General features: G+C 37.6%; 1 protein-coding gene and 1 long non-coding RNA gene across 2 annotated transcripts in view; both read left to right on the forward strand.

Moving 5' to 3' along the window:
• The window catches only part of METAP2 (methionyl aminopeptidase 2), an 817,888-nt gene that overhangs the window by 787,925 nt on the left and 11,598 nt on the right, over nt 1-18,365 (forward strand). The window contains exons 5-8 of the mRNA XM_050747189.1: nt 555-657; nt 8,657-8,818; nt 9,534-9,715; nt 10,574-10,668. Coding sequence (XP_050603146.1) covers nt 555-657; nt 8,657-8,818; nt 9,534-9,715; nt 10,574-10,668 — 542 coding nt within the window. The remainder of the gene's footprint in view (nt 1-554; nt 658-8,656; nt 8,819-9,533; nt 9,716-10,573; nt 10,669-18,365) is intronic.
• The window catches only part of LOC126930317 (uncharacterized), a 590,715-nt gene that overhangs the window by 35,423 nt on the left and 536,927 nt on the right, over nt 1-18,365 (forward strand). The window lies entirely within an intron of this gene.

Here is an 18,365-nt window from a genome sequence, read left to right on the forward strand (position 1 = left end):
ATGTACAACATAAAAGGCATCTTTATCAGATTTGTAGATGAGATAAAGTTGGAGTGATAAAATACTTGGACAAAAATCAAGATTTCAGAAAACCAGAATTGATTATGTATGCTCTTAACTTTTATACCTAATATACTCTTGAAATAATAGTTTTTCTTATTTTATTAATATATATTAGGTTTATATTTTCATTTTATTGCTATAGGACTTCTTATTACTTTGGTTTGTACTTGTGAAAGCCAATCTCTCTATGCTATTCCATCTCTAGTATAGTGAATGAAGATGAAAACATTAGAAGTGTGCGTTTTGCCAAGGCACGTACTGTTTAAATACATAGTGGAGTTCTGAGGAGTTAAAAATTTCTTTTTCCCAAGCAGCAATAAATCAGTGAGGAGGTGGCCAGCGTGAAGTATCTTCTGCTTTTAACTGTGACAGCAAGGAGGAGGTTCCTTAAAATCAGAACATATAACCACCATTAGGAACTGAGAAAACTCTAATAAGTGCTTAATTTTATTTTTAACTACAGAAGTTAATGCTTTATTTGTATCTCACAGCAAAAGTTCAAACAGACCCTCCCTCAGTTCCAATATGTGACCTGTATCCTAATGGTGTATTTCCCAAAGGACAAGAATGCGAATACCCACCCACACAAGATGGGTAAGGATCATCAAATCACTTCCAGTTTAATTTTTGACAGTTATAGCTTAGCAATAAAGCAGATTTGACATTTCTCAGAACTTTGCTCCACTACTTTAATAAATGCTTATAAATTTGTCATAAAGAAGATACAGTAGAAGCCCTCTTACCCAAAATGATTGGGACCAATAGCAGGTTATTGGTCATTTAAAAAGTGTATTAAACTGAGGATCACAAAATAAAAATTCTTGTAGATAAAGGTTAACTTAAATTTGTTTTTCACCTCTCTTGAAATTTGGATGTGGATTAGTACTTTCCCCCCCTCATATGTATTCATAATGCGTTATCTACAATTCCATTTGGGGTTTCTGAGTGACACAAGGGTTGATGTCTACTATATCTTTACTTTTTTTCCCTGAAACCTTTTGATAGTTCTTACCTACACTTAATTTGACAGAAGTATTTTTTGATGACTTACCCTTATTGAGATTTATCAGCGTAGTTTTCATGGAAACAGTTTTTTAAATATTATTATTATTATTTTTTTGAGGCGGAGTTTCACTGTTGTTGCCCAGGCTGGAGTGCAGTGCTGGGATCTTGGCTCACTGCAACGTCTGCCTCTTGGGTTCAAGCGATTCTCCTGCTCCAGCCTCGCCTGGCTAATGTTATATTTTTAGTAGAGACCGAGTTCCTCCATGTTGGTCAGGCTGGTCTTGAACTCCCAACCTCAGGTGATCCGCCTGCCTTGGCCTCCCCTAAGTGCTGGGATTACAGGGGTGAGCCACCGCGCCCAGTCAATATAACATTATTAAATCACATCATTACCATAACAAGTACAGATGACTTAAACAGTCTTGGGAACAAATTCACCTTATTCTTCAAGGTGTTCTGTAAGGATACATTTCACATGGTTAGCAGAAGTGGCATTATGCAGACATATTGAAAGCATGGAAGCTGGGACCAAACTATCTGCATTTGAATCCCAGTTCTCATGTTTATTAGCTTTGTGACTTTGGCAAGTAATTATCACATCTGTGCTTTTATTTCCTCATCCATAAAATGGGTACTCTGCGGGGTCATGGTGAGGAATGATACATGCGCGTAGCACTTGGAAGAGTAGATGCGTAGTAAACATAAAGCAAGCTAGTTCCTGTTATTTAGAGTAATAACCTGTCACCCACAGTATTTATAATACCGTGGACATTGATCAGTATGTTTTACAGAGGGAATTAAGAGTATTGTTTAATCCAGTGGTTGCAGTCATTGGTTAAGAAAGCTTCTACTGTAGCTCTTGTTTTCTTGGCCTATAAAGACACCATTATTTTTTTTTAAACGTAAAAAAGAAAAGAAGAAAGAACATACTGTTGTTACATTACCACCTGCTCCCTCATTTCCAGTTATGAATGTTCTTAGGGAATAAGTCTGTGAAATTCTGGAATTATATGGCATGGGCTTCTTTTCTTTGAATTTGAAATCATCAGTTGTCCCTATCTTAAAAGCACCTATTTTTAAAATGTCACAGATACAGATAATTTTACATTAATAAATTCTTATAGTACACATGATATGATCACATTTATTTTTAAATACAATCTCTTAATTTTTTTTTTTTTTTTTTGCTTGTTCCCTCTTCTTTTCCTTCCTTCCAGACCCATGTTAACCACCTAGCAGGTAGCCTTCCATATTTTTTTCTATGCTCATATATGTATACATCTGTCTGTTTATGTAAGGGAATGTTTGATCATTGTTTGTTTTACAAAAATGGAATCATAGGCACACTTTCCTTCATCTTTTCTCATTCAGGGCTAACCCTTGGAAGTTCCTCCAAGTCAGTTAGAATAGTTATATTATTATCTTGAATGGCTTCATAATATTCCATGGTGTGAGTGTACCGCACTTTATTCCACCATTCTCTAGCTGATGGCCATTGCTTTTGTCTGCAATAATATTGCCACTATAAACCATTCTGCAGTAAACCTCCTTAGGTAAATAGGTAGCTGGATATGTAGTGTATTTTTCTCTCTCTCTCATGTACTGGTAGTTATATTCTGAAATAATTTTTTAGGAGTGAGATTGATTAATCAAAGAATATATTAATAATTTCCAGTTCTTATACTACTAGTGATTTCGTGCATCTTTTGATCGTTGGCTTTGTTTATGATATCTTTTGCTCTTCCAGAAGTTTTAAATGTTTAAATGCATTATATGTCCATGTTTAATACTTCCGAGTTCCCAGTAGTCTCTTAGATTTTCTTGAACACCTATTTTGTGTTTTATGACATCTTTAATCTGTAATTTTTTGTGTAAGGTTGGGAACACTAATTTTATTTTTCTTTCCAGTGCAGAGTCAGTTTATTGTTTATTAAATAATCCCTCCTACTGAATTGAATGACTGCCTTTGTCACATGCTGTATTCCCATGTATGTAATGGAATCAGTTTCTGGATTATTTACTCTGCTCCACTGATCTGTTTCTTATGCTAACACCATTTTAATTTGATATCCCAAACAATTCTTTTTAATACCTAGCCACTCTCAGTCATGTAGTCTTACACACACACACACACACACACACACACAAATGTCCTTGTTAGAATTCTCATCAGAATTGCATTTATATTTATGTATTAGTTTCTGAAAATTGACAGTTTTATCACCTTGTCTTATCCAATGTCATGGAATGTTTTTGATACTATTTTTCACTTAATTCAATTTTTTTTTCCAGGTAGGTTCTAGCCCTTTTTAAATTTATTCTTAAGTGTTTTATGGTTTTTGTTAGTGATGTGAATTAAATATTTTAATCCCATTTCTGTTTCTCTAGAGTGGAGGAAAGCCATTGATTTCTTATACTTGTTAACAGATTGTTAATACTTTTAACAATGTGAATATTGTGGAACATTTGAAGTGGTATTTAATACATAAAAAAATGAGATTTTTGTAAACCTCAAAAACTTCCTTTTCCTTACTCTCAGCTTCTTTTTTTTTTTTTTTTTTGAGACGGAGTCTCGCGCTGTCACCCAGGCTGGAGTGCAGTGGCCGGATCTCAGCTCACTGCAAGCTCCGCCTCCGGGGTTCACGCCATTCTCCTGCCTCCACCTCCCGAGTAGCTGGGACTACAGGCGTCCGCCACCTCGGCCGGCTAGTTTTTTGTATTTTTTAGTAGAGACGGGGTTTCACTGTGTTAACCAGGATGGTCTCGATCTCCTGACCTCGTGATCTGCTCGTCTCGGCCTCCCAAAGTGCTGGGATTACAGGCTTGAGCCACCGCGCCCGGCCCTTACTCTCAGCTTCTATTGAAGTTAAATAAGAATAACTTCTGTTTTTGAAATAATAAGGGAAGATATTAATTACATGTTACAATACTTTTCAAAGTAATTGTCTTAAATACTGCAGTATTGTATGTTATCCTGGAGAAATACAGAATAGGTATAAGATAGTATGGTGTGTTTGCTTTTTAATAAAACTCAATACTTTTTACATTCATATAACCAGTTTTGACTATTTGCAAATAGATCAGATTCAGTATTCTTACAGATTTGATATAGTTTGTATCTTTCCTTCATTATTTTATTAATAAACTTTTATTGGAAAGTGAATGAATTATCACAAATAACTCACCTTTGAAACTACTCTAGGTTAAGTGTATTTTCAAAAACTTCTTATTTTGTACAAAATTAATTGGGCGTGGTGGTGCATGCCTGTAATGCCAGCTAATTGGAAGGCTGAGGCAGGAGAATCTGTTGAACCTGGGAGGAGGAGGAGGTTGTGGTGTGCTGAGATCACACCATTGTACTCCAGCCTGGGCAACAAGAGTGAAACTCTCTCAGAAAAAAACTCAAAAAACTTCTTATTTTGAAATAATTTTATACTTCCAGAAAAGCTACAAGCATAGTACAAAGAATTCCCAGATACCTTTCACCTAGATTTCCTTTGTTTTGCCACATTGTTTTATTCTTCTCTATCTCAGTGAAATATAACAAGTATGCATATTGCCATATACAAATAACATTCCATTTTCTCCTTGGAAGACAGATATAAGGCAAATGTGAAAAATGCTAAACTGGTGAGTCTGTATATATATAGTTTTTTTTCTTTTTTTGTTTTGTTTTGAGACAAGGTCTCACTCTGTCAGCCAAACTGGAATACAGTGGTGTGATCATAGCCCACTGTAGCCTGGAACTTCTGGGCTCAAGCAATCCTCCTGCATTGGCCTTCCAAAGTGTTGGGATTACAGGCGTGTGCCACCACACCCGGCATAGTATTTTTTTTTCTGGGCCATTTGAGATCAGACTGCATTTTTGGCTGTAATACTAGGTAATGTACATACAGTATCCTTTTCAGGGTGTTATATCTAGAGACATACAATGTCAATTTGTTCCTTATTGGTGATGTTTGATTTTTACCGTTTGTTTAAAGTATTAGCCAGTTTCTCAAGTGTATTGTTACTAATTTTTTCCTCTTGTAATTATTAACTTGTGGGTAGTTGTTTTGAGTGTATCCACACGACTGTTGTGAACTCTTCTCACACATAGCTTGAAACCTTTTTTTTTTTTTTTTTTTTTTTTTTGAGATGGAGTGTTGCTGTATTGTCCAGGCTGGTTTACAATTTCTAGGCTCAAGTTATCCTCCCATCTTACCCTCCCAAGTAGTTTTGAAACAAATTTTTAATAGTTATAGTAATGTTTGTTTACTTTCTAAAACCAGGATCCACTTGAGGTTCTCATTGCATATGGTTAGAGGCCTCACCTTTTTCTCTTTTCTCTTCAGTGCCCCATCCCTTTGAAGCAATCAGGCAGTTGTAGAACGTCTCATGTTGTGGGATTTCTCCGATTGTTTCCTTGTGGGATGTTGAACTTTTTTCTCTATTTCTGTGTTTTCTGTAAACTGGAATTAGGTGTTAATGGGCTTAGATTAAATTTAGGTTAAACATTTTTGACAGAGGTATAAAATAAGTGATTATGATCTTCACATTGTACCATATTCTGCTATATTAGATGTAATGTCAGGCTATCCTACTGTTTTATTGTGTTTTACCTCTTGATTAATGTGACGGCCAACTCTTTTTTTTTTTTTCCCCTTTAAAGGTACTTTTTGCTTTTTGCAGTTTCCAAGTAATCTGTGGGGCTACTTTGGTATCATTTGGAGTATCTATCTTCCTTCCTTTTCTTCCTATTTAGTTTATGCAAACTTGAGAAGAAAGGAATATCCTTTTCGTAACAACTTTTCACTTAATTCTTTTAATATCCATTGATGATCCTTGCTTTTATGGGTTATTTCATTGGTAACGGCAAAATGGTGGATTTTTAATTCTTTCATTCCTTCTACATTTATTAGGTGATATTATTCTGTAAGAATTTTCTCTATCAACTGGGAATCAACTATAGTTCCTTCTTGTAGTCAGAGTTAAAATGTGCTTTATTTCTTACCCTTTAAGTACCAGTTTTTAAAGGAAGGACTTTATGTGATATACGCATACATTTTAATTGTTACTATTATTTTTTTGAGACAGGGCCTCATTCTGTCGCCCAGGCCGGAGTGCAGTGGTGCAGTCTTGGCTCACTGCAACCTCTGCCTCCCAGGTTCAAACAGTTCTTGTGCCTGAGCCTCCCGAGTGGCTGGGACTACAGGCGTGCACTGTCATGCCTGGGTAACTTTTTGTATTTTTAGTAGAAACAGGGTTTTGCTTTGTTGCCCAGACTGGTCTCGAACTCTTGAGCTCATGCAGTCTGCCCCCCTTGGCCTCCCAAAGTGCTAGGATACAGGTGTGAACGACCACGCCCGGCCATTACTGTTTTTTGAGATAGGGTCTCATTCTGTCACCCAGGCTGGAGTGCAGTGGTGAGATCATAGCTCAGTACAGCCTTGACCTCTGGGGCTCAAGTGATCCTCCCACCCCATCTCCCAAGTAACTGGAATTACAGGCATGTACCACCTCGCCTGGCTAAAATTGTTTTTTCTTTTTGTAGAAATGGAGTCTTGCTATGTTGCTCAGGCTGGCCTTGAACTTCTGGGCTCAAACAGTCCTCCTGCCTCAGCCTACCAAACGGCTGGGATTTTAGGCATGAGCCACTGCACCTGGCCTATTGTGTGTGTGTGTGTGTTTATGTGTATATGTGTATACACACACACACACATATGTGTATATATATGTGTGTATGTATATATTTTGGTAGAGACAGGGTCTCACTGTGTCACCCTCGATTGTCTCGAACTGTTGTCCTCAAGCAATCCTCCCACTTTGGCCTCCCAAACTGTTGGTATTACAGGAGTAAGTCACTGTGCCTGGCTTTAATTGCTATACTTTTGTTTAATTGACTGAACAAAATAAGATCAAATGTAGGAAAATAATATTCTTAGTAAAGGTGTGAGGCAGATTTAAAAAAAATTTTTTAGTCCACTTAGAAGGAATTTTTGGGGAGTCTGGAATTATAGACCCTGACACTAGGTTTCTTGTATTGTTAATAACTTTCTATTTGAACTCGAGACTTTGAGCAAAAGAATTTCTTTAATTCCGTTTCTTTTTTCTTTATTATTTATTTTTATTTTTTATTTTATGTTTTTAAAGACAGGGTCTTGGTCTGTTGTCCAGGCTGGGGTATAGTGGTGCAATCATAGCTCACTGTGTCCTTGAACTTCTGGGCTCAAGTGATCCTCCTGCCTCAGACTCCTGAGCAGCTGGGATTACAGGGATAAGCCCAATGCCCAGCTAATTTTTTTTTTGGTAGAGACAGAGTCAGGTTGGTCTTAAACTACTAGCCTCAAGTGATCTTCCCACCTTGGCCAGGGTCTGTAGTTTAGGGCAGAGTTGAGTGAACTTTTTCTTCGAAAGGCATGTAGTAAATATTTTAGGCCTTGAGTGTTACTTAGCTTTGCCATTATAGCATGAAAATAGCTGTAGACAGTACATAAATGAGTGGGCACATGTTGCAATAAAATTTTATTTACAAAACAGCAGAGGAGGCAAATAGCAGTACCTTGAAGTTATCACTTTTACACTTGTGTAATTTATACTTGGTGATCACTAAGTTGCAAACTGCATATTCAGTATTTAAGAAAGTGTGAAAGTTGTTTAGATTTTTAAAAAATATATCGTTTTAAAGCAGTTCATGTTTTTCCTACTTACAGGGAGTCATGGATCTCATTCCCAGATACTGAATAAAAAATTCTATCAGATGGGGTGACTCACGCCTATAATCCGAGCCACTCAGGAGGCTGAGGCAGGCAGGGGGATCACTTCAGGGCAGGAGTTCGAGATCAGCCTGGACAAAATAGCAACCCCATTTCTTTAAATAAAAAGTTTTTTAAAATTAGCTGGGTGTGGTGGTATGCACCTGTATACTCCCAGCTGCTTGGGAAGCTGAGGCAGGAAGAACCTAGGAGTTTGAGGATGTAGTGAGCGATGATCACATCACTGCATCTGCGTGGGTGACAGAGTAAGACCCTTGTCTCTTAAAAAAGAAGTTTGTTAGCACTGGCAGTTTTAAAATGTGAGCCATGTCTTTCAAGGAAGAATACCTTTTATATATACAATTAGAAAAACCCAGCACACGCATGTAATACGTGTTTTGAGGAAGTATATGCAGATTTCCAAGTCAGTTTCTTCGGTTATTAGTTACCCTGTTGGCAAAATTAAATGCAAATTGTTGTTGTGCTCCTTTGAAGTCTCTAAAGTATATAAGACCTCAAGTGGAAGGATGACTCCTACCTACTCTGATTCTAGGACTCTTCAGACTTTTCTGATTCTTTTATTATCTTTTTGTGTTGTCAGGGTGTTAGTTCCTCTGACTGAATGAAATCTCACAGGAGGATTTTTTTCCTCCCTTAGAGTCTTAAAATGGTTTTAGTTTCATTTGGGTTGGTTGCAATACTTCTTTTTGTATTTCAGAAACTTTGTTGACATAAACTGAATATGTAATGTATTTTTATTTGAACTGTCTTATTACTTAGTATAGTTGTATCTCCCTCAGCTTTTATGCTTGTTCTGCTGTTTTATGACTAATAGTATGCTATGCCCACTCAAGGCGAACAGCTGCTTGGAGAACTACAAGTGAAGAAAAGAAAGCATTAGATCAGGCAAGTGAAGAGATTTGGAATGATTTTCGAGAAGCCGCAGAAGCACATCGACAAGTTAGAAAATATGTAATGAGCTGGATCAAGCCTGGGATGACAATGATAGAAATCTGGTAAAAGGAATATTTTTTTGTAAGAACATGATAAAAACATGTTTATAAGTACAAACTCTCCAATTATAATGTTTGGCTTTCATTACCACTTTGCTAAATCTTTAAGTAAAGGTTATAGAAATGTCTTCTAGATTATTTTAGTGTCACTATGAGAAAACCATGAAGAGGAGTACACATTGGCACCTCAGCCACCCTATTTTGTGCGCAGTCATTACTGATTATTTTCTGTCTGGAAATGTTATTTTGCTATCTAATAATTCATACTAAGAAATAAAAAAGTATTGGAGCAATTGCCCAAACACAGAACATGATGATAATACAGTAACAAAACCAAGTAATTATTTCTCTAGTTTTTCCTTTTGATAAATGATTAGTATAACATGTAATTCTCTGATTCCTATAATTTAAAAAATATACAACATGAACAAATAAGATCAGCATTTAAATTGGTCTAAGTTATACTCTTATTTTCTAGTAAATTAAAAGTGGAGTGTGTTTTCTCTGTTTCTAACAGAATCAAATTCCTTGTCTTCTAAAGATAAGCTATTTTCATAGCATCAGAGAACTGTTATTTATTTATATTCAGAAAGTGCTCAGATCATTCTCAGAAAGTAAGGTTTTTGGTAAACTTTCTGGACTTGATGAACTGTATGGTATTAATATATAAAAGTAAGAATGTAAAAGTAAACAAGTTCCTTTTGCTTTTTTGTTTTAGTGAAAAGTTGGAAGACTGTTCACGCAAGTTAATAAAAGAGAATGGATTAAATGCAGGCTTGGCATTTCCTACTGGATGTTCTCTCAATAATTGTGCTGCCCATTATACTCCCAATGCCGGTGACACAACAGTATTGCAGTATGATGACATCTGTAAAATAGACTTTGGAACACATATAAGTGGTAAATTCTTGCAGAAAATTCCTACCCCAGCCTGCTCCTGAAAAGCTAGTTTTTGTCTCTGTTAAATGGAGTGATAAATATTGAACTCCCAAATTTTGTTTTTGCTTCCTCCCTTCATTAGTAAAGGTGTGTTGAGGCAGATTAAAAAAAAATTTAGTGCACTTACAAGGAGAGAGAGGCAGTTGTGAGATTTACTTGAAAGCATACTACTAAGTGGAATAAAATGAAAACTGTTGGGTAGTTAAGGTTTATTACCTTTTGTATCAAGGCATGAAAGACATTATCCTATCTTCAGGTCATTGTTTCATACCTCTTTTATTCAAATAATAACATTTATTCAGAATATTTAAGTTTATCAGCCTTTATATACATGTTTGCTTTTTCGAATTCTCTCCAAAACCCGATTAGGTAAGCACCTTGTTATCTTTCTTACAAGTGAGAAAGCAAGCTTAGAATAAATACTTACCTAAGGTTTCATTACCTTGGAAAAGTAATACCATATTTAGAGCCCCGTATACTTTCTCTGCCCTGCGTTGCTATTTCTCATTTCCCTAGTCTTTTCTTGTATTTGTTTTGTTTCTGTTTATATGTTTGTGTAACTGCCAGGGTGAGCACTGAACTGGTGCTGTCTTGGAGTAATATATACTAACCCTGTAATTCTTTCTATTCTGAATCCTTTATATACTTCTACATTTTGTCTCTTTGATTATGAATGATCTGTGGGTATTTGGAGTGCAGCCTTCATTTGAGCCTTCATTCTATTTTTATGTTAAACTAGCAAGATTAATAGATTAAATGCTGTAAAGTAGATAAATTGACTAGCTGATAAGTAAAATTAAAAGGAATTTTCTCTTTCAGGTAGGATTATTGACTGTGCTTTTACTGTCACTTTTAATCCCAAATATGATACATTATTAAAAGCTGTAAAAGATGCTACTAACACTGGAATAAAGGTATGTGAACTTTTATTAAAGCACCATTTCATTCCAAGTATTTTGAGCACTTTAAGGTCTTTTAAACACTTAACAGCATTTAAGCACTTTTAAGGCCTGTTTAAGGTCTTTGGGTAATTAAGACAAATAAAACTGATCCATTGCCCTTATGGTTTTAAGCGGGTAATTGTATGATTGTGTACCAAAGGTTGTTCTTTGTTTGTTTTTTTGTTTGTTACCCTTGAACTTTGCTAAAATTTATTAAAACAGAGTTTGGATCTATTTTTGCGTGTCAGTTGGCAGTGGTTTTTTTGTGGTTCTTTTTTAGAGCAATTTTAGGTTCATAGCAAAATTGAGCAGAAAATACAGAGATTTCCCACCCCTCCCCAACTTCCTCCATTGTCAGCATCCCCACCACATAGGTGTATTTGTTAAAACCATTTGAACCAACATTGACCACATCACAATTATTCAAAGTTCATAGTTTACATTAGGGTTCATTCTTAGTAATATACATTCTAAGGGGTTTGACAAATATAAATGCATCTACCATTATAGTATCATACAGAGTATTTTCTTTTTTCTTTTTTCTTTTTTTTTTTTTGAGACGGAGTGTCTCTCTGTCGCCCAGGCTGGAGTGCAGTGGCACGATCTCAGATCACTGCAAGCTCTGCCTCCCAAGTTCAAGCGATTCTCGTGCCTTAGCCTCCTGAGTAGGTGAGACTATAGGCACCCGCCACCACGCCCGGCTAATTTTTTGTATTTTTAGTGGAGACGGGGTTTCACTGTGTTAGACAGGATGGTCTCGATCTCCTGACCTCATGATCTGCCCGCCTCGGCCTCCCAAAGTGCTGGGATTACAGGTGTGAGCCACTGCGCCCGGCCCATACAGAATGTTTCATAGCCACCAAAATCCTCTGTGCTCAACTGATTCATCCCTCTCTGTCCACCAAGCTCTGGTACAGCCCAGGTTTTCCCCACTCACCCAATTTTTTTTTTTTTTTTTTTTTTTTTATTGGAGGAAAGTGCAGTTAAAATAGACATTACAGAAAATTTACCATATTAACTTTTTTTTTTTTTTTTTGAGATGGGTCTTACTCTGTTGCCCAGGCTGGAGTACAGTGGCACAGTCTCGGCCCACTGCAACTTCTGCCTTCCGGGCTCAAGTGATACTCCTGCCTCAGGCTCCCAAGTAGCTGGGATTACAGGCACACACCACCACGCATGGCTAATTTTTTATTTCTAGTGGAGATGGGGTTTCACCATGTTGGCGAGGCTGGTCTCGAACTCCTGACCTCAAGTAATCTGCCCACCTTGGCCTCCCAAAGTGCTGGGATTACAGGCATGAGCCGCTGCGCCCAACCATGTTTAAGTATATTGTTCATTAGTATTAAGTACATTCATAATATTGTGCAGCCATCATCACCATTCAGCTCTGTTTACTCTTCATGTTGTAAAACTGAAACTCTATACTCATTAAACAGTAACTCCCAATTTCCTCTTCTCCCCCTATGCTGGCAACTACCATTCTACTATATATGATTTTGACTAGCAGGTACCTCATATAGTATTTGTTATTTTGTGACTGGTTTATTTCACTCAGCACAATATACTCAAGGTTCACCTATGTTGTAGCATATGTCAGAATTTACTTAAGGCTAAATAATCTATTGTGTGTATATACCGCATTTTTCTTCATCCATTCATCCAGTGATGGACACTTGGATTGCTCCCATGTTTTAGCTATTGTGAATATTGCTGCTATGAATATGGGTGTACAGATACCTCTTCAAGGTCTGTTTTCAGTTCTTGGGTATATACCCAGAAGTGGATTTAGGAATCATCTGGTAATTATATCTTTTTAAACTTTCTGAGTATCTTCTCTACTGCTTTCCACGGTGGCTGTACCGTTTTCATTCTCACCAACAGTACACAAGGAAGGGTTCCAATTTTTCTATTTCCTCGCCAACACTTATTATTTTCTGGGTAGTTTTTTTGTTTGTTTGTTTTTTAAATATCTTTGGAGAAATGTCTATTCAAGTTTTTTGCCCATTTTTATTTATTTATTTTTTAATTAAAAAAAAAAAAACCCAGTGCAGTGGCTCACGCCTGTAATCTCAGCACTTTGGGAGGCCAAGGTGGGTGGATCATGAGGTCAGGAAATCGAGACCATCCTGGCTAACAAAGTGAAACCCCGTCTCTACTAAAAATACAAAAAAAAAAAAAAAAAAAACTAGCCGGGTGTGGTGGTGGGCGCCTGTAGTCCCAGCTACTCGGGAGGCCAAGGCAGGAGAATGGCGTGAACCCAGGAGGTGGAACTTGCAGTGAGCCAAGATCGCGCCACTGCACCCCAGCCTGGGCGACAGAGCGAGACTCCGTCTCAAAAAAAAGGTTCAAATTGGGGGTCTTGCTGTGTTGCACAGGAGCATCTTGAATTCCTGGGCTCAAGCTATCCCCTCACCTCGGCCTCCCAAAGTGCTGGGATTGCAGGCATGAGCCACCATGCCCAGCTCTTTGCCAAAATTTTTTAATTGATTCGTTTGTTGTTGAGTTTTAGGAATTCTGTATAGATTCTGGATGTTAGTCCTGTATCAGATATAATATTTGAAGATATTTTTTCTCATTTTGTAGGTTACCTTTTTACTCCAGATACTGTGTTTTGAAGCATAAAATGTTTTCATGAAGCCCAGTTTGTCTATTTTTTCTTTTGTTGCTTGTGCCTTAGGTGTCATATCCAGTAAATCATTGCTAAATCTAATGTCATGAAGCGTTTACTCCGTTTCCTTTTAAGGTATTTATAGTTTCAGGTCTTTAACTTAGGTCTTTGATCCATTTTGAGTTAATTTTTTATATGGTGTTAAGTAAGAGTCCACATTCATTCTTTTGCATGTGAATGTCCAGTTTTCCCAGCACCATTTGTTAAAACTGTTCTCTTGCTTTTGAATGGTCTTGACACCCTTGTCAAAGCTCATCTGGGCCAGGCACAGTGCATCATGCCTATAATCTCAGCCCTTTTGAAGGCTGAGGTGGGAGGATCGTTTGATCTCAGTAGTTGAAGTCCAGCCTGGGCAAGATGGCAAGACCCCATCTCTACCAAAAATTAAACAAATTAGTCAGGTATGATGGTGCGCCCTTGTGGTCCCAGCTACTCAGGAGGCTCTGGTGGGAGGATCTCGTGAGCCCCGGGAGGTTGAGGCCTCAGTGAGACAAGATTACGCCACTACATTCCAGCCTAGGTGACAAAGCAAGACCTTGTCCAAAAAAAAAAAAAAATCATTTGTCTTTGTAAGTGAGGTTTATTTCTGGACTCTTCATTTTATTTTATTGGTTTATATGTCTGTCTTTATGCCAGTACCACACTGGGTTTTTTTGGTTTGGTTTGGTTTTGGTTTTGAGACAGGGTCTTGCTCTGTTACCCAAGCTGGAGCACAGTGGCGTGATGTTGGCTTGCTGCAACCTGTACCTCCTGGGTTTAAGCAGTTCTCCTACTTCATCCTCATAAGTAGTTGGGACTACAGGCTCGTGCCACCATACCCATCAATTTTATTTGTTTTTTATAGAGACAAGCTCAGGTTGGTCTTGAACTCCTGGCCTCAAGCAGTCCTCCTGCCTCAGCCTCCCAGAGTGCTGGGATTACAGGCATGAACTATTGGCGCCTGATGTCTGCACTGTTTTGATTACTGTAGCTTTGTTGTAAGTCTTGAAATTGAGAAGTGTAAATTCTCCATCTTTGTTCTTTTTCAAAATTGTTTGGCTATCTAAGATGTCTTGGGATTCCATATAAATTTAGCATTTTTTTTTTCCTGCAAAAACCACCAAATGGATTTTGATAGGGATTGTGTTGAATGTGTAGATGGCTTCAGATGGTATTGACATTTTAACGATATTAAGTTTTCTAATTCATAGACATGAGATGTTATGTTAATCCATTTTCACACTGCTATAAAGAAATACCTGAGACTGGGTAATTCATAAAGGAAAGAAGTTTAATTATCCACAGTTCCACCTGACTGAGGAGGCCTCAGGAAACTTAGAATCATGGCAGAAGGCAAAGGGAAAGCAAGGACCTTCTTCACATGGCAGCAGGAGAGAGAACTGCAAGCAGGGGAAATGCCAGACGCTTATAAAACTATCAGGTCTCATGAGAACTTCCTATCATGAGAACAACATGGGGGAACCACCCCCATGATCCTGTCACCTCCCTCTCTCAGCATGTGGGGATTACAATTTGAGATGAGATTTGGTTGGGGACACAGAGTCAAACCTTATCAGATGTGTTTCCATTTATGTCTTTATTTCAGCAACGTTTTATAGTTTTCATTGTACATGTGTTTCAATGTGTTTCACCTTCTTGGGGTTAATTCCTAAGTTTTTTTTTTTTTTTGAGCTATTGTTAATGCAATTATTTTTGTAATTTCCTTTTCAGATTGTTCATTGTTAGTATGTAGAAATGCAAATGATTTTTATGTTTTGACTTTGTATCCTGTACTTGGTTGAATTAATTTATTCTGATACTTCTTTTGTGTGGAATCTTTAGGGTTTTCCACAGGTAAGATCATATAGTCTGTGAACAGAGATAGTTTTACTTCCATCCCAATTTAGATGCCTTTTAATTTTTCTTGCCTGATTGTTCTGACCTATGTTGAGTAAAAACGGCAAAAGTGGATAGCCTTCCTTGCCTTGTTTGTGATCTTAGAGGAAAGCTTTCCATCTTTGACCATTGAGTATGATGTTAGCTGTAGGTTTTTCATAGATGGCTTTTATTATGTTGAGGTGGTTTACTTCTGTTCTTAATTCGTTGAGCCTTGCATCATGAAAGGGTGTTGAATTTTGTCATGCTTTTTCTGCATCAATTCAGGCAGTCATATGGTTATTTTTCTTCACTCTGTTAATGTGTGTATTAGATCTGTTTTTCTTATGTTGAACCATCTTTGAATTTCAGGAATAAATCCCACTAAGTCATGGTGTGTGTTCCTTTTAATATGCAATTAAATTTGGTTTGCTAATATTTTATTAAGGATTTTGCATCAGCGTTCATAAGAATATTGGCCTGTAATTTTCTTATAGTGTCTTTGCCTGGCTTTGGTATCAGAGTAATGCTGGTTTCATGTAATGACTTAGAAAGTATTCTCTTCAGGTTTTTAGAAAAGTTTGAGGAGTGGTATTAGTTCTTTAAATGTTACAATTAACCAGTGGAAGCCATCAGGTTCAAGGTTTTCCTTTGTCAGGATTTTTTTTTTGAGACAGGTCTCCCTTGTTACCCAGGCTGGAGTACAGTGGTATGAACACAGTTCACTGCAGCCTTGGCCTTCTGGGCTCAAGCAGACCTCCTGCCTCAGCTCCCAAGTAGCTGGGACCACAGGCGTGTACCACTACACCCAGCTAATTGTAAAAATAAAATAACATTTAAAATTTTTTTAGATACAGGGTGTTGTTATATTGCCCAGGCTGGTCTGGAACTCCTGGTCACAAGCCATCCTGCCAGTTTGTCTTTCCAAAGTGTTGAGATTACAGGCATGAGCCACTGTGTCCGGCCTAATAATTCTTCTAAATGAATTAGTCTCTTGAGTTATATAGAAAATAGAATATGGAATTGTAAACCAAAGTTATAATAATACTAGCTTTTAGAATAAAAATAATTTTGGCTGGGCATGGTGGCTCACACCTGTAATCCCAGAACTTTGGGAGGCTGAGGCAGGCGGATCACAAGGTCAAGAGATCGAGACCATTCTGGCCAACATGGTGAAACCCTGTCTCTACTGAAAGTACAAAAATTAGCTGGGCATGGTGGCGTGCCTGTAGTCCCAGCTACTCAGGAGGCTGAGGCAGGAGAATGACTTGAACCCAGGAGACAGAGGTTGCAGTGAGCCAAGATTGCGCCACTGCACTCTAGCTTGGCAACAGAGCGAGACTCCGTCTCAAAAAAAAAAAAATTTTTTTTTAAAAATGTATTAGTTCCTTAAGTCATGCGGAAAACAGTGTTTGCAGACTACTCTTAGAATAATATTAGTTGTTACAATTGACTATTTATTTTACTTCATTGAGACTTTAAAAATTCATATGGCTTCAAGTTACTATGTAGTATCCTTTGCAGGGCATTTCTTGAGCACTTCTTGCAGGCCCAGTCTAGTAGTAATTAACTCCATCAGCTTTTATCTGGGAATCATAATTTCCCCCTCACTTTTTTTTGATAATATTTTTTTTTTCAAATTGAAATAGGGTCTTGCTCTGTTGCCCAGGCTAGAGCGCAGTGGTATGATCATGGCTCACTGCAGCCTCGACCTCCTGGGCTCAGGAAATCCTTCCACCTCAGTTCCCCAAGTAGCTGGCATGTGCCACAATACCTTGCTAATTTTTAAAACTTTTTTGTAGAGATGGGGTCTCACTTTGTTGGCCAGGCTGGTCTTGAACTCCTGGGTTCAAGTGATCCTCCCACCTTGGCCTTCCGACGTGCTGGGATTACAAACATGAGCCACTACGCCTAGCCTGATTTCTTTCTCACTTTTGAAGGACAGTTTTCCCAGATAGGATTCATGGGTGACAGCTTTTTTCTTTTAGTTAGCACTTTGAATATGTTGCACTGCTGCCTTCTAGCCTCCAAAGTTTCTAGTGTGAAATGTGCTTGAAGTCTAAGTGAACATCCCTCCTATATAGTGAATCACTTCTTTCTTGTTGCTTTCAGGTTTCCCTCTGTCCTTTAGCAAGTTTGATTATCATGTTTTTGTGTGTGTGTGTGTGGGTTTCGAGTTCATCTTTTTTGGAGTTCTTTGAACTTCTTGGATGTTATATTCTTGTATTTCATCAAATTTGGGGAGTTTCCAGCCATTACTTTTACAAATATTGTTTGCCTTTCTCCTTCTGAAAATTTCCATAATGCATATATCGGTCTACTTGATATGCAGGTCCCTGAGGTTCTGTTCACTTTAATCTTTTTTATTCTTAGACTTGGTGATTTCCCTTGTCCTTATCTTCAGGTTTGCTGGTTCTTTTTTTTTTTTTTTTTTTTTTTGCCTGCTCAAATACTTTTGAATTCTTGTGAATTTTTCATTTCAGTTACTGTACTTTTCAGCTCTAGAATTTTTTTTTTTCTTTTAGGTTTTCTATTCTTTTTTGATATTTTCATTTTGTTCATACATTTTTTTTTTTTGGCTCTCTCAATGTCTTCCTTTAATTTTTTAAGCATCTTTAGAAGAGTTGTTTTGAAGGCTTTGTCTAGTAGTAGATCTGCCATCAGGTTTTTTTTTCAAGGATAGTTTCTGTCAATTTATTATTTTCCTTTGATGGGTGTTCTTATTTCCTTATATACCTTGTGACTTTATGTTGAACACTGCATATTTCAGTGTAATGTGGTAATTCTGAAAATCAGATATTCCCGCTTCCCCAGCATTTCTTTTAGATTTTTTGTGTTGGTTTTTTTGTTTTTGATTCTTGTAGCCAGTCTCTGCCAAGCATCCACCTGAGGTGTAAACTTCAGGTTTTTCTCAGGTCTTTCCCTGGGCATGTGCGCTCACTTTTACAATTTTCTCGTACATGCAGTTGTTTTTGAATGACCTAGTCTTTAATATCTGGGCCCTGAAGGGGGAGAAAAATAAAAATGAGTGTGGGCTGGAGGCCATGCTGAGTGTGAGGGAGTGGAGGGGAAAGGGGTGCTCACCATTTAAATCTGAAAGTCACTTCAGTCACAGGGGTGTGTAAGGGCGAGGTTTGCAACTATGAAG

The sequence above is a fragment of the Macaca thibetana genome, chromosome 11, assembly GCF_024542745.1.
Source record: "Macaca thibetana thibetana isolate TM-01 chromosome 11, ASM2454274v1, whole genome shotgun sequence".
Taxonomy (NCBI): Eukaryota; Metazoa; Chordata; class Mammalia; order Primates; family Cercopithecidae; genus Macaca; species Macaca thibetana.